General features: G+C 39.4%; 1 protein-coding gene across 9 annotated transcripts in view; it reads left to right on the top strand.

Moving 5' to 3' along the window:
* The window catches only part of ZNF827 (zinc finger protein 827), a 106,271-nt gene that overhangs the window by 52,511 nt on the left and 29,892 nt on the right, over positions 1–23,868 (top strand). For all 9 annotated transcript variants that reach the window (XR_010429957.1, XR_010429956.1, XM_064651703.1 and 6 more), the window contains 4 exons: positions 2,260–2,493; positions 15,219–15,467; positions 16,187–16,244; positions 20,699–20,802. Coding sequence is in view for 7 of the 9 variants with exons in the window: in XM_064651703.1 (XP_064507773.1) it covers positions 2,260–2,493; positions 15,219–15,467; positions 16,187–16,244; positions 20,699–20,802 (645 nt within the window). In the remaining 2 variants the exon portion in view is untranslated. The remainder of the gene's footprint in view (positions 1–2,259; positions 2,494–15,218; positions 15,468–16,186; positions 16,245–20,698; positions 20,803–23,868) is intronic.

The raw sequence follows: 23,868 nt of genomic DNA, 5'->3' as shown, positions 1-23,868 counted from the left end.
CAGAAGGTAATTTGGCATGGAAGGTTTGGGTCTTTTTTTTGGTGACCATTCATCACCCCAGGTCAAACCCCAGAATAGACTGAGGCCTGGATAAAGAAGATAGATGAAATTCTTTTGTTAGTACCTTGGTAAAGCTAAGATTGAATTGAGAGCTTTAACCTGTATTTTTATGGGTTAAAGCATGCTTTAATGGTTCATATTTCTGCTTTTACTCTTTCTTTTTTTTTTTTTTTAAATAAGGGGGAAATGCAATTCTTAATACTGGTAAAAGTGCCTATAGGTCATGTTAAAAATTACACATATGAGGTAATTTAATTTCTGAAGCAGTGAATAGAACCGATGTGTATGTACATGTTGCTTATGTGTATGCTCTTTATACCATTTGCTTTAATCCTGTTCTTTGGTAATGGCTTGCCAGCCAACAAGAAAGGAGGAAAATCAAACAACTCTGCAATATAAACTGAAAAAATGTGTTGTGTTATAGGGTAATATAGTAGCTTTAAAAATTATTAAAAAAAAAACAACAAACAAAACCAAAACCAAACAACAACAAACAAAAAAAATGCAAACACCAGAAAACCACAAAAAATGGACTGTGTGAAAATGAACAAAGCTTAAAGTAACAAATGTAAGTGTCTAGCTCTGATAAAGATGGGAATTGCACCTCATATTTTAGGGTTCACGTCTATGGGAAATACTGAGCACTTCACAGTGGGATTCAGGAATTCAGGTTCTCTAGGAGTCACATTTTGGGGGAACTGCTGAGAAAGAGAATATCTGGGGAAATAAGGCAGAAGAGTGAGGAGACTGAGAGTAGGTAAGAAGTAGTGAAGTGGAGAAGAAAGTAGACCAAGGACTTAAGCAGGTAAATGTTGCCAGGTTTTGCTGGGTTGATTTGATGTGTTAGTTCCTTGCCCCTTCAGTTGGATGTTATCATCCCTGTGATATGCCAGGCTTTCCCTGTCCATGTAATGGGTTTGTATAACAAACAGATTTCTGCATCAGGCAGTGATGCACATGGGCTTCTAATGCCCCCATACGAGGGGCAGCTGGGTGTACATCCATCTTCCATGGTCCAAGTGAGATTTGACAGAGATCATAGGCAAGAGACATGAGGGTAGTCAGGGGATTGCCATATGGAAGGAGGAAGATATGTAAGAGAAGTAGTAAGGTGAGTTATGAGAGAGCTCGCTTACAAAGATAACAAAATGGGGACAGTGCTCTATCTTTCATGTTTGTGGAGACAGAATTTTTGAGAGGTGGGAAAGATGTAAACTCGTCAAAGTTTATGGCACTGAACATGTCATCTGGTGTGTTACTGGGAATTCAAAGTGATATTTTGATCGAGAAAAAGTCACTAAGAGACAGGGAAGAAGTATCTCTTCATGGTTAAACATACAAAATTACAAGAAGAGCTGCTGAAATTTAGTGCAACTTCTTTAGCCTTCTGCTTGTTTTGCGGTCTGCCCGTGAATTCATATTGCTTGGGCTTGGAAGTGTTGTTTTAAGAGCTGGAATTGGTTTTATCTGTTCAGCCAAATGCAGTGCAAAGGATCTACTGTTGTCGAGGGCTATTGGAAAGACCCTTCAAGAACAACATTGCTCAGTGTGTAGATTTTAAACAGCACCCCAAGGTCTCTGTACCCTTCTCTGTGGAACTGCTTACATGGAGTATTTGAATGGATTATTTTAAACTTACTCTCTTTCTTTCTATGCATATAGAACTTGAAACAGTGCAGAACTGTCTTCTGAAAATCCCTCTGCTCCCTTTTTTAACGTAACAACTTTTAGGACCTAAGAATTTGCTGTCTTTTCCCTTTTACTCCCCTCTTAGATCTTCTATCTTTCTACTCTTCATCTCTTGCCTCTTTTCCGTGCTCTAAGAACTTAATATGTCATACCCATGGGCTTTGCCAAATTTACTTTGCATAAGGTGAAATGATATTTTAAATTTCCACCAAGCCTATAGAAGACCTACAAACCAGGGGACCAGGGAAGTGCTTTTAGGAGGAGAAGGGGCAAAAAAGACGAGCAGATGTTTTCATGAGCTTTGGTACATGCAGTTTTCATGTTCCAGAACTGCCCCTTTGTACAAAAGGTGCAGAAGTTTGTTTGCCCCTTGAAACATCTTTGAACAGTTTGACATGCCTGCTTCCAGTACCTGCTCTAGCACTTCTCAGGTTATGGTTTCTTCCTGTTACTTAGCTGCTCCAGGATTATACATTACCTGAAGTCTCACTTCTTTCCTTCTCTTGACAGCTGCAAATCAAAAAGAGCCTTTGACTCCTAATTTTAAAGTGAAAGAGGAGCCTAAGGATGAGGAAACTGCAAGTTCAGCCGTGTCTCAGTCCAGCTATGTGTTCAGCCAAGAATCTGAAGCCTCAGCTCCAAACATCCCTGAGGAGAAACTCAAGCCACAGGAAGCACAGGCAAATGTGATGAGGCAGGACATGTCAGTCAAGGCAGCGTCTGAGCTCCTCATGAAGCTCTCAGGTAGATATTTAATTTAATAATATTGAACTTCTTAACTAATTTTTTTCATGTGTGCTAACAGGGTTACCTTGCAAGGAGGTATATTTAGTTTTAGTAGCAAGTCAAGGAACAATTGAAAAGACCTGTCTGCACAGTTGCACTTATATAAAGCACGTTGGTCTGTCACTATAGTATCCAATTATCTCTGTTCTGTTTTTCAAATTAATGACTATGGAATAAGTCAAAAGAAATGATACCTTAAAGCTTTCAGATGCTGTAATTTTTAAAATGTACAAAACATGTTAATACCAATTTATTCACGTGTCACTTCATTAACATTATAAGAGTGTGTGTCTGTACTGAACTGTACCTGACAGAGCTTTATAAAACATGACTTTTAAAGCCTTTTATTTCTTCTGACAATATCTTGTACTCAAAATGACAAGATACACTGTTAAAAAAATGATATAAACTGAGACAGCTTTCTGCATTTAGTGAGCACACTTGAACTTGCCTACATTGCCTTAGTGATGCATCCTACTGCCAGACAAGTAGGCAGTGTGCATGTGTACACACAGAGGTAATGTTAAAGCTGGAGGGAGTCAAATAATGTGTGTTCTGCTAATTATGCTTTGTGTAACTGTCAGAATTGAGGTTTAAATTTAAGGGAAAGTAAAAGGGTTGAATTATTGCTGCTGGGAACAGGTTAAATGAATGGCAAAAAAGGCTTTGAACTTCTGACAGATCAATGTTTAGGACCAAGACATGATAGTCAGCCTAGCAGTTTGGGTTTGTACTTCCACACCTGAACTGGATCTGTTAGTTTTTAAGTCAGAATTCTCAAAAACTTACTATGCCAAAGTCATGCAAGAAGTGCAAGTGGAAATGCTTACAAGTTTAGTAACTTCTGAGATCCCTGTCAAACCTACCTGAAATTATTTGTCTTGATTAGATCCTGTAAACACTGAATTTGGACTCAAATTTATATCTGAAAGACTCTGACTGACCAGGATCTCCCCAATAAAACATGTAATTAATTCACTCCTGTTCATACCTGCACACTTTAATTTGAAAAATTTGCATCATCGATTTGTAACCCTTTTGTATTAATGGTTCAAAAAATACTTTCCAAGTACAAAAGTTGATCAGAGCAGAAGTTTCCAGACTTTTCACAGACTCCCAAATAGTAAACATTTGGTTATTGGTAAAGTTCACTGTTGCTACTGGTAAGTGGTTTGAGTGTGGTGTTTTGGTAACAAAACTTTGCAGCTTAAGGAATGCTAACCTGTGACTCCATTTTGCTAGGTGCATATAAATTTAGGTAACTATTTTTATAAAGAAAGAGCTCAGTAACTTAACGTTTTCTTGGGTACTTCAGAGACATAAAGGTTCTGGGTTGTACATCTTGAATTCAGCATTTGGAGGCTGTGTTCAAATGGGTTTATTACTGACTATTATGTTAGAATATTTATGCCTTAAATATCTGTTTGTATGAGTGAAATCTTGCATGTACAAAATATTGATCAAGTCTTCAGTCCCTTCTGTTGGGACCTCCCAGACTTCAAAGGCTGTAGGAAGAAATACGCTGCTGTGACATTTCTCTTACAATCTCTTAGTGACTGAGCAGTTTTTGCTGGCAGTGGGCTTTTTGGTGAATCTATAGGTTAGAAGGTGAAGAATGACTAGGATTTACTGAGTCAGTGTTGCTGCAGTTGGTATTCCTGCATCAGCCAGTGGGTGGGGTTACACCAAGTTTATCACATACAGTTTTTCAGTTTCCACTGAATTACCTGAAATACTGAATTACCATATAAGGCAGAAACTACAAAGGAGGTAAATACTAAGATACAATTTAGTGTAGGACAAATATATGAAGAAAATCTAAAATGAATAGCCTCTTTAGTGTTTTGGGTTTTGGGGTTATTTAATCTTTATCTGGTCAAATACTCGCAGGTCACGGTTGACTTCTCACCTTATCTTAAGCAATTCTGTAGCCTGGTTTTGGTGATTTAAAACTTAAACAATTAAGCCACTTCTTCATAGAATGCTTTTGGTTGGAAAGGACCTTAAAGATCACAGAAATATTTAGGCTGGAAAAGACAACCAAGATCATCCACTCCAACCATTGACTGATCACCACCTTGTCATCTGGACCATGGCACTAGGTGCCATGTCCAGTTGTTTTTTGAACACCTCCAGGGATGGTGACTCCACCTCCTTGGGCAGCCTGTTCCAATGTTTGACAACCCTATCCATGAAGGAATTCTTCCTGATGTCCAACCTGAACCTCCCCTTCGTTATTTTCACTTTCTACTGTGTAATACTAATTACAGAAACCTGCACCACATACAAAGTCAGCAAGGGATTTCCAGCATAATAGCATTTTGCTTTCTGCATTCCTGATGTATATGCTGCCGTTATCCTCTGAGCAAGAGTATTGCTGATTGTTTCAGCCCCAGGGGAACCTCTTGGGATTTAGGCATAGACCTTGCTCTCTCCTCCATGTAAAAAATATGCTGGTTTATATTTTTCACTGGGAAATCTATTTTCCCAAGATGTGTTGCCAGCTCTTAGCTGGATCCTAATTTGGTTTACTGGATACTGTAAAGTAGACTTCAAATCACCAGCGCCTGTAATGGAGGGACTTGTCAGCCACTCAAAGTATTCTAAAGCTAGGAAAAGTTAGAAAAATAAACTTACTTTACTGTAGTAGAACATCAACAGAACATTTGTTAGTTGTCATTGTAGAAGTAGATGTAGAGAAACAAGAAAATCACACACAGTTGTCTATTTTAACTCTACCACACATGGTTCTCTCATACAAGCTAAAGGGCTTTTGGGACACTTACAGGCTTCTAGCAACACACAACCAGTGTTTAGTTTCAGGCCCTTACCTCACATATTACTTTGCTGTAGTTGGACATGCTATGCCCTTTTATACCATCTTTTTCTCTACTGTGTTCCAATTGGATTCAGGTCTTCTACCCCACAGTTCACAGACTTGATACCTAATCACCTGATACCTACTCACACTTCTTCCAAATGATTATCCAAGCTAAGAAGGCTAATGTCTCTTGAGCAGGTGTAAGCAGAACCTATTTCCACCCAGAGAGTCAGAACAAAACTTCCCAATAGCTAAACTACTATTTAAAAGTAAATCAAACGCCCATTTGAAAGAAATGGTATTTGGGGATTAGCAGGCAAAGTTTGAGCCTCAGTGCTGACTTTCAACCTACATTTTACAGAAGAAAATAAAATGACTACTAAATGATATCTATGAGTGTACAAAGGTGAGCTGTGAATTCTGCCTGTTACTAAGTCTTGACAGAGACTAGAGCCAATGGTAAGCAAACAGATTTGAGGAGATAGTGGAGTGGGGCAAATTGCTCTCATCTCTGTTTGGAAGGGTGCCATCCCTGCAAGTTTTTGAATTCCTTATATTAAACATTGCATGAAATCAATTATAAGAAATGAAAGTAATATATTTCAGATACATCTGTTTTCTACATTCTTACCAGTTCTCTTTCATGGAAAAGCTAATTTATTTCTTAAAATGTTTAATGAAGTGGTGTACCCGGTGATACCTGGTCAGTTTTATACACTCAGTCTTGTAAATTGAAAGGTAGGTTTCAGAGGAGACTGAAATTTAAAATAAATATTTGCATTTACGTGCCAGTGTTTGAGCCTAAAAGTTCATTTTCTGTTGAGTTATGCTGCTGATGTGTTTGGGGCAGGTATTAGCTTTCAGAAGCATAGAGTGTTTTGCCTTCCTGTCCAAAAATGAATGCATAGGTGGAAGTGTATAAAATAGATATTAGGAAGAAATTCTTTACAGAGAGGGTAGTCAGGCATTGGACTGGGCTGCCCAGGGAGGTGGTGGATTCACCGTCCCTGGAGGTTTTTAAGATGAGACTGGATGTGGCACTGAGTGCCATGATCTGGTAACCACGGCGGTAGTGGCTCGATCAAGGGTTGGATTTGGTGATCTCAGAGGTCCCTTCCAACCTGGCTGATTCTATGATTCTGTGAAAATCTATTCCAGGTACTAGCACTTTGTGAATAGTATTTTACCCTGGTGCCTTGAACTTGACATTAGGATGTCCCTGTCTTTCCTACAATTTTGTCTGAATTACATTTGCCTTTAGTTCAGATGAATACATTTCACAAATAGGACATATTTTGTATTTCAGTAGTAACTCAGCTTGTTTTCCTCTTCTCTTTTTTCAGTTGGTCAATTCCCCCTGTGTTGCACATATCCTTGTTATCACTAGCAAATGCATGACCTTTGTGCTATTTAGGATTTTTTGTAGTTCAGTCCTCAGGTCACACAGTGCTGCTTGTAGTAGACCAGTACCAACAATATGTCTTAATTTTGAGTTATCAACAGATGCAATTAGTGCATGCTTACTTCATGACCTCAGCACACAAAGTAAAATGTTGCCTACAATTGATTCCAAAAGCATTCTTGATCAACTCCATTTATTATCACCTAATTATATGACAGTTCCTCTTTCAGCACAACTGGTTATTACCAGGGGGGTGGGGTGGGGAGTGTTTGCCTTTTTTTGATTAAGCCATTATCTACTTGAAAGTGTTTATGCTGATTTCCTGTTTCATGCCTTGTAGTTAATTTTTTTGACACTATATCATATATTTAACTGAAATCACGGGGATTAGAACTTCTATTTAAAAAGAATAAGCCGAAGGAAAAAGAATGATAGTACAATTCTATATAAGATGAAGGCCAGAACACCTTAATGCCATGCCCATCCCAGAAAATGACACATGGTTCATTAGGCCACAGTGACTTGAAGGACTGTCTGAGAAGTATCTGTCAAAACAGCACAGAATTCCAGAGGAACTAAATAACAGTATGACTTTTAAAAGTCTGCTAACCAGGGAGTGCTATCAGAGACAGAGAAAGTAACCTTGCTACATATTTCTTTTTCATAAATTTGGGGACTGTTAAGGGAAGTGCTCGTGTGGAGTTAGGCTGTTGTCTTTGGAGATGGCCATTGTCGGTACCTCGGAAGAGTCTCTGCACCTGGATTGCAGGAGAGCTGTCAAGAGTGCTTTCATCCCTGCTTAGAAAGCCTTGATAATGGGCAGTGGAGAGAAAATACAGGGAAGTCTTTTGTTCCTTGGTCTCATTAGGAAGATCTGGGCAGCAGCAGGTGCTTCTGTAGAAGCCCAGAAAAGTAAGCGTGGAAGTGTGTGATTCAAAATAAGACTGTCTTTTGATGAAACTAGAGAAATGGCAAACCATGGCAAGTCACATTACCAGATTAAATCCTGCTACTGGCCAAGTGATTGCTGTTGGGTTTGGGAGGCTTTTTTTTGTGGGTTTGTTTTTTGGGTTTTTTTTTAACCAACAGAAACGTGAAATTGATGGTGAATGGTCAGAGCAAAACTGTGTTTTCACTACTGTATGGGCTAAGATACAAGTTTCTAGATAGTTAGATTTGTTATTCAATGTGTTACATTCCAGATTTTTTTTTTCAAGATTTTGAGACCCTCCTGCCAGTGCTGTACCACGTGAAGTTTGTATCAGGCCACAGAATGTTCATTCAGTTTAATAGGCTTTTCCATGACATCTGTATAACATAATCCCAAAAGTACTCAACTAGTAATGGATTCTTACCTGTTGATGGGTTTTGCCATGTTCATGACAACATTGCTGTTTAAACCCAAAAGCAGGAAAACTGTGAAAAAATACTGCTCTTTCACAGGAAAAGTATAGGCTGGGAAGTATGGAAGTGTGCAAAGTATAAATTTTTTTTTTTTTAATCATATAGGTCTTAAAAAATCCACAAAACAAGTATCACAGAAAAACAAGCATAACAAAGCTGAGCTTTTATTTCAGTAGATGCTATACTGTGCTTTTAAGTTACTGCAATTCATCTTCCTTTTTTCCACATCAAGGTAGTGGGAGTGGCCACAGAGCTATGAAAAGTGGGCATGTGAGTTTTGTTCAGTGTCAGGTGATTGTGGATGCACAGGGTTTGCAAAGGCCTCTTGAAGTCCCCCCTTGCCTTTGGAGAGTCAGCATGTAAAGACAGGATAACTGGAACCAGGCTCCCTGCAAAGGTACAGCTTGCTGCAGAATACTGGACTAGAGTTCTCTTGAACTGTGAGACTGGGATATATTGGAACATGTTGTAAAATAAGAATTCACTGCACATGTAGACTTTTTATCAAATTCTTCTTGAACTGTTTTGAGGAGTCAGCCGTGTTCTGCAAGTAAGGGTCTTGCAGGTAAGATCCATAATTGTACCATTTAAATTGGAAGAACAGCAGATGTGTATCACGACTCTAATTAGTCTATTGCTTTAATTTGCTCCTTTTTTTTTTTCCTTGGCTTGTATTTCTGTGAAACAGCTTGTAGCTGCAAAATTCTGTAACATGGGAGTTCAGAGGTTCCACTTTAACAAATACAAGCCATTTTATGATTATTTTTTTAATGAAGGATCCTGTTACATTGATTCATTGACATTGTCTTATATAAAACAGCAGTTTGAAAAAAAAATACTAGCAAAATAAAGCGTCAGGCACAGCGCCCTAGGGAACGTCAGATGTTACTTGTTGTGTCTCTGTAGCAGAACCTTCAGGGCTTGCCAACTGTTCTCTACCTCTGAGGTTTTATTTAAGCTGTTTTAGGGCATGTTTATTTCTAGCAAATCAGAACAATTAGCATAACAAAATGCCTGATTCTCCGTACTGAAAGCTTTTGAAGACGGTACAAGTTGACCCACTAGTTACCCCTGTCTGCTTCATTGTGGAAACTAGTACATGAGTCCAATTTATGAGACATATGGGAGAGGCTTTCTTTTCTAAGTTGATTCATAAAGTTGATTTGTAAAGCTCATAGGCATTTCAGCAAATATGAGCAACTTAGAACTTTAGTTGCAGGATAAAGTTTTAAATAAAATGGTGAGGAGAAGCGTGAATGATTTAGCAAGTATTCATTTGATTTCAGCAATGGAAAGTCATTGGACAGCTGTTGTATCAGCAAAAGCCATATTTACTCACATGACTTGTGGGGGTTTTTTTCTGAAATCTGTGCACTTGCTTTTGACTTTCATCTCAAAGGGAAAAGCAGACTGTGCTGCATTAGAAGAGCGTGTTCAGTGTGTCCTCTCTAGAAGAGGTGAGTGGTCACAGACTATCACAGAATGATCTGGGTTGGAATGGACCTTTAAAGGTCATCAAGTTCAACCCCCCAGCAAAGGGCAGGGGCATCTTCAGCCAGATCAGGTTGCTCAGAGTCCTATCCAACCTGACCTCGAATGTCTCCAGGGATGGGGCATCCACCACCTCTCTGGGCAACCCATTCCCGTGTTTCATCAGTCATAATGTAAAAAATTCCTTCCTTATATCTAGTCTGAATTTACACTCTTTTAGTTTAAAAACATTACCCCTTTCCTGTCACAGCAGGCCCTGCTAAACAGTCTGTCCTCATCTTTCTTACAAGCCCACTGTAAGTACTGAAAAGTTGCTATGAGGTCTCGCCAGAGCCTTCTCTTCTCCAGGGTAAACAATCCCAGCTCTCCCAGCCTGTCTTCACAGGAGAGGTGTTCCAACCTTCTGACCAGGTCCATGTCTTTCCTGTGCAGGGAGGCATTGAGGGAACTGAACCTATTCAGTCAGGCAAAGGGGAACTAAAGGCTAATCTAATCACAGCCTGCACCTACTTGAAGGAAACTTAGAAAAGCAGTGGAGTCAAACTCTTCTCCCTAGTGCAGCTGGTAAAGAAAGGGGTGACAGCTGCCAGCTGCAGCTTGGAAAGTTTGGAGTGGACTAGAGAAAAATTTCTAGTGCTGCATTAGAAGTGTTACCCAAGGATGCTGTAGCTTTCCCTTCCTTGGAGGTTTTGAAAGTTCAGCAAGATAAACCTGCAGCTGACCTAGTGCTGAAGGTTCATGAATTAATTTAGTTTGGAGGGGACTTCCAGGGTTCATCTAATCCAGACTTTTGCTCCAAGCAGATCCAACAAGAGCAGGTTGCCGAGGGTCTTACTAAGTTTTGAACGTGTTCAGGAATGGAGAACCCAACCTTTCTCAGCAATGTAGGCCAGTATTCTACTGTCCCAATAGTGATTTTTTTTTTCTTGTATGTATAGACAGAATTCCCCATGTTCCAGCTTGTCTGTCAATTCATACTATCACTGTGCACTTCTGAGAGAAGTCTGACTCTAGCTTCTCTTTACCTTCTCTTTATACCTTAGAGAGTTGTTGACAGCAGTAAATGTCCCCTTTAATGTTGTTTTCTTAAGGCTGAACAAACCCAGTTCACTTAGCTGTTCTACTCATGTCTTGCAGCAGCCCTCTAACTGTCTTGGTGGCCTTCCACTGATTGTGCTCCAGGATATCAGTGTCTGTCCTGTACTGAGGACCCTCAAATTGGACACAGCACTCTAAACACAGCCCCATAAGTGCAGAACAGAGGGCAAGAATCTCCTCCCTCTACCTGGTGGCTACAGATTTCTAATGTGGCCTGGAATATGGTTGGCCTTGGTTGCCACAAGGACACTTTGCTGACTTGTGCACACTTTGGGTTGGATGTGGTAGTCTGAACTCTGAGAGAAGTAGCTTTATTAAGCTCTTTCTAAAACATGCCAGCTTCTGTCTTAGGCTGTACAGGGGTGTTGTCTAAGACTAAATTTCAGAGTGCTCTTACTGCTGCACCTTATTGAGGTGACACTGTCAGACCTTCAGGGATGAATGCTGTACCCGAACTTTTAGGCAGCACAAGTATTGCTCAATGTTTCTGTTGTGTTCGGCTTTTTTTTTTTTTTTTTTTGTTAGCAGGTACCCCTACTTTGTGATCCCTTGCTCTTCCTCCTGGAACAAGCCTGTCCAGTACTCCATTTTTCATAGCTGATGTGGAAAATTGTCTCACTCAATGTGAATAGGATGAAGTTCATTAAGGCTTTTATAAATCAGCTGATTAAAAGTTATACTGCTCTGTAAAGAAGTAGCATCTCTGTGGCTTGATGAAAGCACATCCATGCATAAAATAACTTTCTCTTATTTTGTTAAGGTGGTTTTGTATTACAAAGTTAACAGCAGAAAAAGGCATAGTGGGTGATTTAATTCATCTTTTACCAGATGAACTGTCCCAGCACTGCTGTACTGTTGTTTGGAGCTTCATCCAGGTTAGTTTTGAATGAGTAGCAGACCATGTTTAGAAGATTGTGGTCTGGATACTCCAGAACTACTTGTCTTTATACCCCACTGATTTTTCCTAGGAATTACAAGTCTGTGCTATTATAAAAATTAGACATGAAGGGGAAAAAAAGGCTATCATGTATTAACTTTGTATTCTGGTACATTGCAGATTATTTAACCTAGCTCATTTAGTATGTCTGCTATGAAAGTCAAAGATATCATGATGTTCTTTATTTGAACCAGAAGACCTTTTGGTGTACCTGTCCTTCACTTGAAAAACTTTAGCTGCACTTTGACCATGTGAGATACCTATGTAAGGAAATAAGTGGTGTCACTTCATTCCACACGGGAACAGTCTGTAGCACAGACTGGAACATAATCTTCAAGAAGTTATAGTTTGACTGCCTGTATGGCGAGATGGGTATGGGCATAACCTTAATTACAGTCTTTACCAGCACGGAATCTAGCACAGTGGGCTTTTATGCCTGTGATTGCTGCTCGTGGGACAGACTGACTGTGTTTCCCTTTCATTAGCTCTTGTAAAATTATCAGAAACCCTCCTTCAATCTTCTCTGTGTGTGTTTGCTTTTGGGAATCGGAGGATGACAGAATTCACATTTGGCAGTCATTCTGTCCCATCAAAAGGGTACAGCTGGGAAGATAAAGGTCAAAGGAAATGATCAAATATGTAGATTTAGTGAGGGCCATGTGAATGCTCATTGATGATGAGGGAGAGAAGGTCACCTGTATTGCTTGACTCTTGCCTTAGTTGGGGTCGTATCAGTTTGTCTGATACAAAAGCATTTGCAGTGCAGGGAATTAAACTGTGTGGAACAGGAACAGAAATAGAAAGAATATTTTAAAAGCAGAGAGGGCAGCAGAGGTCAGCTTACTCTGCACCTAAATTTGGCAGCTGGGTGCAGAGCTCAGTCTGTCAGACATCTAAAGAACTCATTTGTTTGTGGAGTTACCTGAGCTTTTGATTGACAGCGTTACCTGATGTGTTCCTTTGCTGTTCTGTGTTCACTTTCAATGCACAGCATGCTATTTTTACACTTTTGAACACAGATGCAATGTTCTGTGGTTTTGTAATAAGGGACTAATGGAAGCTTTAAATAAAATAAAGAAAAATAAAAAATCTGCTTAACAGTACAAAAAAAAGGGCATTATATGTTATTTCTACCTATAAAAATTTCTGAAGTCTGAAATGTATCTGTGGATAGTAGATGGTAAAGATTTTTATCAATGTTTATGTGTTTCTTTTAAAGGTCAAGAAATGTCATAAGAAAAGATTGAAAGCACTTCATGTAAATTGTTCCTGGAACGTACCCAAGTGGCTCTTATCTCCTGGGTTCTTTTTTTTTTTTTTTTTTTTTAAGAGCTGTAGGAAGTAATAACACTTTTTCTCTACACCAGGAATTCAAGGAGAAGGATAAACCAGGGTAATGAAGAGGGACTTGGTGACACATATCAGTTTAATTTTAGATAGAATGCTTATGCCTTCATGATAAAGGGATTCTGTTCATCTATCACTAGAGAATAAAAGATGACACCAACTGGTTGACTAGCTTGAGGGGATAACCAAACCCTGTTTTGGTACCTCTGAGATTCATTGTAACATTGAGTAATTGAAAACAAAAAAGGCCTGGTGGTGTTTGAAACTTTCACACTTAAATTAAGATCTGTGCAGCTGACACAGTCATATGTGAGTTAGAGAGGATAGGAAAAACAGAGCAGCAACAGATTAATTGATCAAGTGAAGTTAGTGGAAACCCACCCCCACCCTCCTTACTGACCTAAAGTCAGTAATGCTGCTTGTGTTTAGGCTTTTTCTTACCAACCAGTACTCTTTTCTTTTTCTTTTTAATATCAGAGCCTTCAAAGTAGTAAAATTTGACAGATGACAAGGAAACTTCCATTTGAGAAAACTCACTGTGCAGAGTGCCTCCCTCCCTCAGTGACCTGATGCTCTCGGGGTGGCCAGCCCCTGTCTGCACCAGTTAACATGCTGGCCCATGGTCATAGAGCTGATCACATCTCCCCAGTCTGGACAAGGGCCAGAATGCTCTCACATACTAATCCACTCAGCATCCAAGCCCTCTGCTTCCCTGGCTCTGTGTGCTGCAGTGTGTCTGTCCCTGCCCTCTACTGTGGCCTCTTTTCCTGGGTGCCTTTTCCTCCTGGCTCGGGAAGTTTGAGTAATTCAGACTTTCCCTTTCCTCCAGCTGTGGAGGCTACGTAAGTGACCATTTAGTGCTAATCATGAGTGAAAAGAAGCAGATTTTCCTGAAGGTTTTCACTATTTCAGCTAGTACCAGAAGTATGTGTACATGTTTAGGCAAAATTAATAAATCCCATATACAATTTCGTTGGAAGGTTTCCTTATCTGAATGCGCCTCCTGGTATTTAATTGTGTTCATGCATTTATTTATTTTCTTGATTCTCCAGGCATATTGCCTTTCTTAGGCTGCCTGTTTCTGGAGTTTCTGGTCAGCATCCAGCCAGCAGAGGCAACACATACTTGGACAGTTCTGCTATGGTACCAAGTGTCCTTTTAGGAGTGCTCTGAATGAAAATCATTAGAAAAAAAATAATCATCTTTCTCTGAAACTAAATTGGGAATAAATTCTGTAGGTTTTCATTGTCCCTTTTCACAACAGAAAGTCTGAATCAAAAGGGCTGTATAGGTATTTGGGGTGTGGTAGACAAATTACCTTGGAGCCTTGATTTTGAGGTTTCAAGAGTTTTACTCTGAAGAAAAAATTATCACTTTCTTTGCAGCCAAACCAGAGCATTCAGCAACACCCAAGGAATCTCAAGTGTAGAAAGTGAACTACAAATTGGCTTCTAGAATATGGTTTTGTTTGCTAGACTTGAGACACTGGAGAGGAAAGTAAGGAGGGAGGGGAGAATATGGACTTATGAAAACTGGTCATTAAATTAATGGATCCTGTAATGTATGAAGGAATATCTATCAGACTTTAGAAAAACATGAGCCCCAGAATACACCTCTTATCTTGAAAGCATATGCAGGTATAAGAAATAGGGTCTTCACATAGTTGTCTGGAATTTTCCATAAAAGAGAAGGAGAGAGGAAAAGCAGCAGATTAAGTTTCCTCCTCCAATCCTGTCGCCATACCAATACTTCTGACTATCTGTGCTGGTACTTCTGCTGATAAAGAGTAATTTAGAGTTTGGAAGAGGTCTTCAGTGCCCACCTTAGGAGAGCTGGTGTGTAGTTGCAACTCCATTTATTAAATAGAAATGAAGCTTCACGAACTGCTGTGTGATCACACAGTATTCATAGAAAGGGATACAACTCTCATGTTTACAAATATGCAACTGTTTTCTGCTCTCTAGTTTGAAAAATTATTTTCAAGAGATTGCTTCTATTTATAAGTGCCAGAAGAATACTGAGGCAGTCAGCTGCTTGCTTCTCTTACCATTTGCAGTGATATGGTATACAAATTATAACTTTGTAATTGTGATTCCTGCTTCGAGTGCTCTGAAAAATTGTAGCCTAATTAAATAATTGTGGTGGTTGTTTGTTGTTTTTTTCTTTTAAATACATATTTGCAGCTGAGAGTTTCAAGGAAACCCAGATGGTAAAGATAAAGGAAGAACCAATGGAAGTTGACATTCATGACTCGCAGGCTTCAGCGTCCCCCAGCCAACCCAGCCAAAATGTTGGCTACAGCACTTTATTAGGGAGAGACATTAGTGAACGGATACAGAAGGCACCAGAAGGCCGTGTGCTCCCAGAAAGAAATCTATTCAGCCAAGATATATCAGTGAAGATGGCATCTGAGCTGCTCTTCCAGTTATCAGGTAAAAGCAATGGAACTAATCAGTTAGTTGAATTTAAAGAACGAAACGAGACTTCTGTATTAACCATTACGGTGCTATGAAAGTGTGAGATCACTGAGGCTGAAAAGTAATGGGAATTAGAGCCCTTCTGCCCTCCCATTTGAAATACAGAAGCCTTGCCAAGTGTCCCCCATAATCAGCATATGCTTTAAAGCACTGTGCCGGTCAGCTCAGGTTCACAGCATTTGAACTGAGTTGGAAAAGCCGGAGTTCAACTCCTGTATTTTTGAAAGCTAATTAAGTCATTTGTGATGACTGGTTTGATCCAGGCCTTGGACTACAGGGAAACCTATACTCCAAGTATAGGCAGTTACTGGCCTAAATGGCCAGTGGCTGCAGCAGGCATTGCTCCTGGGGCTGCACTGTCCAATTCTCTTGGCAGAGAAGGTGAAGCTCAGCTGTCACACAAAGGCAGTGGTACCAGCACTCTGTTTAATGAACACTTGTATTGCACACTTTGCATGGAGCACTAACACCGATATATGAAGCTGAAAAAATGTGTTGGGCGTTAGTTTAAATAAAGTCATACCCGTTCTCTAATCATGCTTGAACCATTTACCCTAAACTACTCTGGGTTATGCTGTTATCTGAAAGCATTAAAATAGTTCGGATGAGTAAAATCTGACAGGGGAATATATGTTACATGCTAATCACAGAAAAACACATATGTTCCTCTGCAGAAAAGGTGAGCAAAGAGCACAACCACAATAAAGACAACACCATCAGAACTACAGCCAGGTAAGTACAGTCCATTGTTATTTGCAAAGCTGTTCTGTAGATAGCATTGCTTCATTTTGCCTCATGAACTCCAATGTGTCTGTCTCCTGCAAATGTGACCTGATACTATAAATGTAAGATATTTTCATGAGTAACGTAACCTATATCTGAAAAATTACAACTACAGAGCTGATTGCTTAGAGTTAAAGCCCTTTGGGCCAAAATGCCTGTTCTCCTCTGATGAAGTATTTACACATCATTTTAAGAATTATTTATTCTATTTTTTTCAACAAAAACTGAAACTTAAAAGAAACTGCATGGTATGTGCAGTACTTGAGTGCATACCAAGCTGATAACTGGATTTTAAGACATGGACCAATGTAAGAAGAGGTGATTTTGATTGTCTACTGTCAAACTTGATTTCTTTAGAAAAATTTCGGTTTAGTATTTCTGTCATCTCAATACGTTCTAGGGATGACTTTTTAAAAGCAAGACCGTACTATCAAAACATTTGTTAAAGATTGTTAAAGACTGTTAAAGATTCAAGTCACATTAACACAATTTAAATTATCCAGGAATTAAAAACATGATCCAATTGTAGCATGTACTGTTAAAGAAATATGCACTTAACAGTGCCATGGCTGGGAACAAGCCCATGAGTTGTGTACATGTATGTGAGCTGCAAGGTGAGGTGTCTCTGTGGGAGTATTCAAAGCTCATGCAATAAGTGGTAGCTGGAATTGTTAGAGACTTAGGTGCCCATGATGAGGAGCAGGCAGGAATTGGTAAGGATACATTTATTTCCTACCTGAAAGTTCCCTAATTATTTTGGATGGGTTGGACACTGAGCACACTGGAGTGACAAAGAATTCCTTCAAAGATAGAGTCGGATTTTCAGTGCCTCTGCAGCCCCTTCTACAGAAGTTCCCAGAGTGTTCAGTGCCTGCTAACTTTAAACAACCTTGTCCAGACAGAATTGAAAAGCATTTCAGTTGCAAAGAAAAGATCTCTAAAATATATTGTCCCTAAATTTCTAGGCCTATCACATTCATTCATGGTAGCTGCAATAAATAAATAATTTGTTTTTAATAAACTGACCAACTCAGTAAATGTACATCAGGGACTTTTTTATGTTACAAGTTGAAAGATAATGAAATTGAGCATTTAGCTTCTGGTCACAGTGAATGCTTCCCATATTTGCCAGTTTGGGAATTTGTGGGATACTCAGCCTGCATAGCATTTCTGTGACTACTTAAAAAGCATAAGCTTGAGATACAAATGGAGATAAATGCACATATTGTCCAACTGCTCATTAACCATCCAGTGTGCATTGCTGAGAAGGGGTGACAAATAGTTGAAAATAGATTTCAGTGTCTCATGATGTTACCAGCAGGACTGGTGTGAGAATCCAGAACTACTTTTGGATCTATCAAAGATAATTCAAATAGGTAAGGTTGAGGACAGCTCAAGGATAACTTCCCCTTCTTCTGGCTGCCAGCTTTTAAGAGGGTAGCAGAGTTGGCTGTTGTCAAACTTGTGCTGAGTTTTACTGAGATGTCCTTATAATGGCTGCTACCTATCAGGGCACAAAATGCTGAGTGCCTGCTTCTGTTTTTCTGAGTGCTTTTCTTATCTCGCCTATTTATCAACAGAAGAAGACATGAATGAGGTGAGCTTCTAAAGGGGAAGTGAGTCAGTCTACTAGCTCCTGCTAGTTCAAACAGATTGACTTGAAAGACCTTGCCAAAAAAAACCCCACCCAAACCCAAACAGCTGGAAGTCTTTACTGGTGAGGGTATGACGCCTTCTCAAAAATAGAATGTGATGGAGCAGCCAGTGGAGGATAGAGGCACTTGGACTGCATTAAGAAAACATGTGGTGTTGCAGTTTGGCTCACCAACCCACATCTGGAGTAATGACAAAAAGGCATTTGAATCACAATTGCTGTGTGAAATTTGCTGACAGCTGCAGAGAGCCAAGGTGAGGTCAGTGTTGTCCACTTGTAAGTAACTGGGGAGCAGAAAGATTAAACTGTGTCATTGGTGAGTCTTAAATCAGCAAAACCCAGCAAGATGGGGTACACAGGCACTTTTTGCTGTCTTATTCCTTATTAACATTTCTAACTGTCACCTATCTGTTGCTGTTCCTCCTGTGAGTATTCCTGGACTTTGTGAGCACATACTTCCATATGACTTTGCTTAAGCAGCCGAAACTGGCAAGGATTCCTCACAGTTCAATGGCTGAGTGAGATGGTAGAGCCTGCCATCTGTGATAAGAAGACAAAGTGGAGAAGCAAAAGTGATCTGGAAGTGAGTACGCCAGCGTAAGATGCCAAGATAAGTTTCTTTCATCTAGAGAACTGTGTAGCCATGAAACTGGAAAAGTGCAGCCAGAGGAAAAAAAAAATCCTAAAGCTTAATCTTCATCAGAAAGGACTTTGCACAGTGATTGAGAACAATTTATGTTATTTCTTACTATGAAGCAGGAGCTCCTCCCTCCATACTTTGCACTGGAAATTGGGGGACATATCTGCTGAAATAGAAATAATAATAGGGCCAACAGTGAAGAGACTCAGCTGCCGTTCTAGAGGAAGGCAGAAAAGAGGTATCCAAGGATGGTTCTGTAATTCACAAGAGGCCGATGGCAGAGAGGGAAATCCTTGGGATATGCCACCATGCAACCTTCTACAGCAACCTGCTCATGATATATGGCCTAGCCTGAAATAGATAAGCCCTGCGTCATCCATTTTGCTTAGAACCAGCAATGAGCAGTGTCCCAGTGACTGAATCTCAGGCACAAACAGGACGGCCAAGAAGGAAACCTGAGTGGATTACAAGATTCTGAAGAGTTACAATAGTAATAAAACATTTTTTATTGATGTTTTTCTTTCAAATCATTATTAAACCAGTGAGAGGAATGTTGCAATAAATCGTGCCATATTTTTATACAGTGTCAGTCTGTTTCGTATTATGTCACCCCTGAGTGGGAGTGTGAGTCTTGGAAGAAGTTAAGTTTTGCACATATGGGTTGGAGCCGTTTTGTTTTATCCTGTTCACTTGTTTTCTTGAGTATTATGCATTGTTCAGCTATCAGCATACACTGAGCTGTTCAGGTCTGGGGCAACTTCATGCCTTACCCTTCAGCACAACCTAACGTTGACTGTTCGCAGTTACTGTCCAAAAAGACTTAATGAGAAAGTAAACAATGTGATTGCCAGAAGTGTTGCATGATCAAGTTAACTAATCATCAACTTTCCCAAAGGCAGATGAAATCTGACTGAGAATACAAGTGACTTGGTGGAGAACACGTTGTTCCCCCTTTGCAGAAAAGCTGCATAAGGGACAACATAGGCAAGTGCCATTATTTAGACAGACACCTTGGGTATCTGGACTGGTAGGGTCAACTTGGTTGGTGCTGCTGGTATGTACTTTCTGAGTCTGGGCTACCCACTGTGCAATGGTTCGTAAGACCTCGTAGTATGTTCTTTATCCTGAAAAAGTTCTTGGATTTTGTTACTGAATAAGAACAGGCTGCAGAAATGATCTGGCCTCCTGCCTTGAACCTTTAGAACACACTACTATACACGAGCCTGTTAAGGATTCTCTATGTGAGAGAGATCAGATTTAACATAATTCTCACTTTGAAGAAATTGATAGTTTGCATGCAGATGGAATACATTGCCTTAGAAAACAGTTTTCCAAGAAATACTGTCATTTTCCATATTTATTTTTTTATGTACCTCTTCCCTATGTCTGTCTGTACTGTAGACAAGAAATTCTTATTTCTGTTACAGTCTTTAATTGAGTAGAAAACAAATACTTCAACAGAAATGCCATTTCACTATTGAAATTAACTTTTTCCTGACTATTAAATAAAATCAAAGCAAGATATGCTTTTTGGAATCAAATCGCTGATAATTTTTGTAGTTAATATTCTTTGGGAAGTACCCATTCATTTAGGTTATATGAATTGTTTCCTGCTGTAAAAATTAAACTCATGGAGTTAATTTCGTTCATGGAATGCTGTGTCAGAATAGAGCTATTAAGCATCTTAACCTAAAATATGAAAAGTTTTTTGTTTTAAAGATAACTGCTGTATGCCTCAGATTATTAAATAATATTTTTTACCTTTTCTGATTGCCTTCTCCAGATATGACAGTATAAATTTTTGAAGTGTTAATTTTAATGATCCATATTGAATTGTGATATATAGCAAATCTAAGATGTTGAAATGTAGCTAAAAGACTTTTGTGAGGACTTCAGTTTTCACTCTGAGGTGCAATTTTACTAAAGCATTCTGCTTCTCCACAACTTGCCTCATGGTCTGCCTATTTTTCAGCATGAATTCTGTAAATGAGACAGGGCTTTTAATAAGGTGGTATTTGTTATAACATTAAGATGCTGGGGTCAAAAGTCGTATTTACTTCTGTTAACTGCTGTTTTCTTTAAAAAAAGGCATCTTGTTTTTTCCTATAGCCCTTTCTTTTCTGAAGACACATTTAGACAATCACCATTCACTTCCAACTCAAAAGATCTCCTGCCTAATGAAACTACTCTTCATGGAAGGACATCTGCATCAGGTTAGACACCTTTTTCTTTCATTACTTCCAGTTAATGTGTCTTTTTAAAATTTTCTTACTGTAAACTCCACCACCTGACCAATGCTCTTAAAATGTAGTTCACTTGTCAAAAGGCAACTATCTCTCCATAAGTGCTTATTATTAAAAAGAAAAAGAAAAAAGTTAAATATTGCTGAAGCATTTGCACTAATAGTCTTTAGGCTATTACTATTTCTATGAATTGTGCAATAGTCTATAACAGATTAAACTCAGCAGTACCAACAGAGGTTGGGGGAGGGGGGTTGTGTGTGTGTATCCCCAGTGTAAAGGAACTGTACTGGTGTCGAATTCCTGTCTGCTCTTCTCCTGTTCCTGGCCATTTCCATCTCTCAGAGTACAGATGAAATGTTTGCAGTACATGTTCCAGGGTGGCTGAGCTTGGCAATACAATTTTCCTGCCTTTAGCAGTAATTTAGAACCTTTCTGGAAGGATGTGGAGTTCTTCAAATGTACTGAAAAGCCTCAGTACATTATCTGTGGGTACGTTCCCATGGATCTTCCGAACTAGTTGGCAGGCATTTTATGTCCAGATGTAGCTTGGGATTTATTCTGCATTAAAATGGAAAATATAGGCATGTAACAGTACTATCCAAGGTCGCACTGAACACATGCAAAAACTTGATACGTGCCTTTACTGTCCTGTTGCAAAATAACTCGTTTGCTAGTTCACTGCTATCTCTTCTTAAATTAATAGCTCTCGGGTTCTAAAGGTCAGTAATTACACAGTCAGCCATAGGGGGGGTTATTCACCTTTTCTTAGCAATCAATAAAGTTTTGGGCACGTTACTGCTAATTTTCAGCTATAGACTGTCATTTAATTTACGACTTAACAGACCCTTCATTTTTTTTAATGCTTGAATAGTCATTTGACAGCTTGTGAAGTGGCAGATGAGGGTAAGAGCTAGATGCTGTCTAAGGGTAAATATGCATAGCAAGAAGAAAAAAATTTGTAGCATAAGGACAAGGGTCTTCAGGCTAGCTGCAGACACAGTTCTGCAAGGGAGTTGTGGATTTTTTAACTCTAGGTGAGGAGAACCAGATCGGGTGTGGTGCTTTTAAGTATTAAAATATAAACCAGGTTAGCACTTCAATCCTGGCTTTTGACCTTGGCATAGCATGGAATATTCATATGCCCATATGCCCAGATGAAAGATGAGAACTCATAGACTCCTCAGGCAGTGCTCAATACCTCAGAGGACATGGCCTCTAGCAGCAATAGTCTTACATCATACCAAGATGAATGCAATTTTAATTCTCTCTAAGACTTCGTTTTAAGTGAGGCTACTAGAACTGTGGATGGGTTTTGGTGACATGTTTGATCTTCTGCTTAAAAGATGTAAAGTATCTAGTTGGTTAGATCACCCTGCAGTGTTAGAATGGCTTCTGAGGAACTGGGTTTTTGTATGCTTATGCTGCTCCACAATCTGTTCTATGGAATATAAGTATTACCTTGATAGGTCTGTGTATTATAACACATTGTGGTGATAAGACTCTGGATATATAATAGGAGCATGTATATTGAAAATTTTTAAAATGCCAGTGTTTTTTCCTGCATTTTTATTTTCGGAACAACTCCATCGTTCCAAATATGTTGGTTTTTTCTCAGCTTCATAACAAATTCTTGGACCTGAAGTGCACCTTCACAGTAGCACCAAGAATGTGATTTAAATTTTTAATTGGTTATAACTATGATATTCATGTAAAAGAACAGCAGAATACACTCAGGTAAATTTCCTACTAGTGTCAGCCTTGCAAGAAGAAATAGCACAGAAGAAACTTTATCCCTCAAAAGAGCAGCATAAAGGAAAAGTAACAAAGAACTGTAAAAGGTCTTACAGAAAACGCTGTGAAAATGTGCATGTGGTCTCCCATGGAAAAGCGCTTTCAGTTGGGTTGGGTTACTTTGTCCCTGAAACAGGACAGTAAGAAGCAGAAAAGAACAGCAGAAGAAAATGACAGGAAATGCCAAGTTCAGTGTCACCTTCAAGCCATCAACTAAAATCCAAGCAGATTAACTGCTAATGGCCAAGAGTGTTCATTAAGCAGTGTCCATGTCAAACAGTGCGACTCTGTGCTCCTGTCACCACATCCAGCAGAGTCTGGTGCACAAGTCTGGGTCCTGAGCTGCTGCTCTGTGCTGGCTCTCTGCAGCCAGCCTTGGCTCAGGCAGGCAGAGTGGCACAGGGAAGACTGTGCTGCCACTTGGTCTGGGTGGCCTTGGTGGAACCCCGTGTGCACGGTGCTTCTTTTCAAGCAAGGCACCACTATGGGCGGTTGTATCCCCAGACTCCTGCCAGCTTTCTGTCTGCAGACTTTTTTGCACCCTAGCTGCAGAGGAATTGGGAAAAGTGACAGGAACATAGGACAGTAAGATATTTCATGTATCAGATTCAATTCTTTTCTTTAATAGGTAGCGTTATGCAGTCTTATTCATTACCAAACGCCATCTTAAACCCCGTTACCCTTATATTTGTATGAGGATGCCGTTTCAGAAGCTCATTCTTTGAAGAGCTGGGACCATTCTCTTTTCAGCCTAAATTTATTCACAGCAAGTTCTGCTTTTGTTGTTTCACCAGTGCTGTCCTTCAGCTTTGATAATTCTCCCTTGTGATGTTCACCATCTCATGTGCCATCTTGCATTCTTCTAATCCTATCTTCATCTTGGAAAAGTAAGCCAGCCAGTGTCTTTTAGTCTCTTCTAGTATGATAGGGTTTCCATTTCCTAGCCTATTTCTGCCTCTGTTTAGGGAAACTTATTTCTGCAAATATGATTAGTCAGAACTATATATGCTCTTTCATAGGAGGTTTTACCAGTGACTTTTTCAGTGACATGCAATCTTCTATATGTATATTAGAAATGCCTCTCCTTTGTAACTAGAACATGCTGATGACTCTCTTGCTAATCAAATAGTAACATGTTTTTTCTTTCCTTTATAATTTCAGTTGATGATTTCAGCATGCAACAGAAATTCCTGTTCCTATATTCTGGGCATATGACCTTGTAATCTGAATTGTTTCACTTGTTAC

The sequence above is a fragment of the Pseudopipra pipra genome, chromosome 4 (genome assembly GCF_036250125.1).
Source record: "Pseudopipra pipra isolate bDixPip1 chromosome 4, bDixPip1.hap1, whole genome shotgun sequence".
NCBI classification, from domain to species: Eukaryota; Metazoa; Chordata; class Aves; order Passeriformes; family Pipridae; genus Pseudopipra; species Pseudopipra pipra.
Note: the sequence above shows the minus strand (reverse complement) of the source record. Positions and strands in the feature narration are given on the sequence as shown.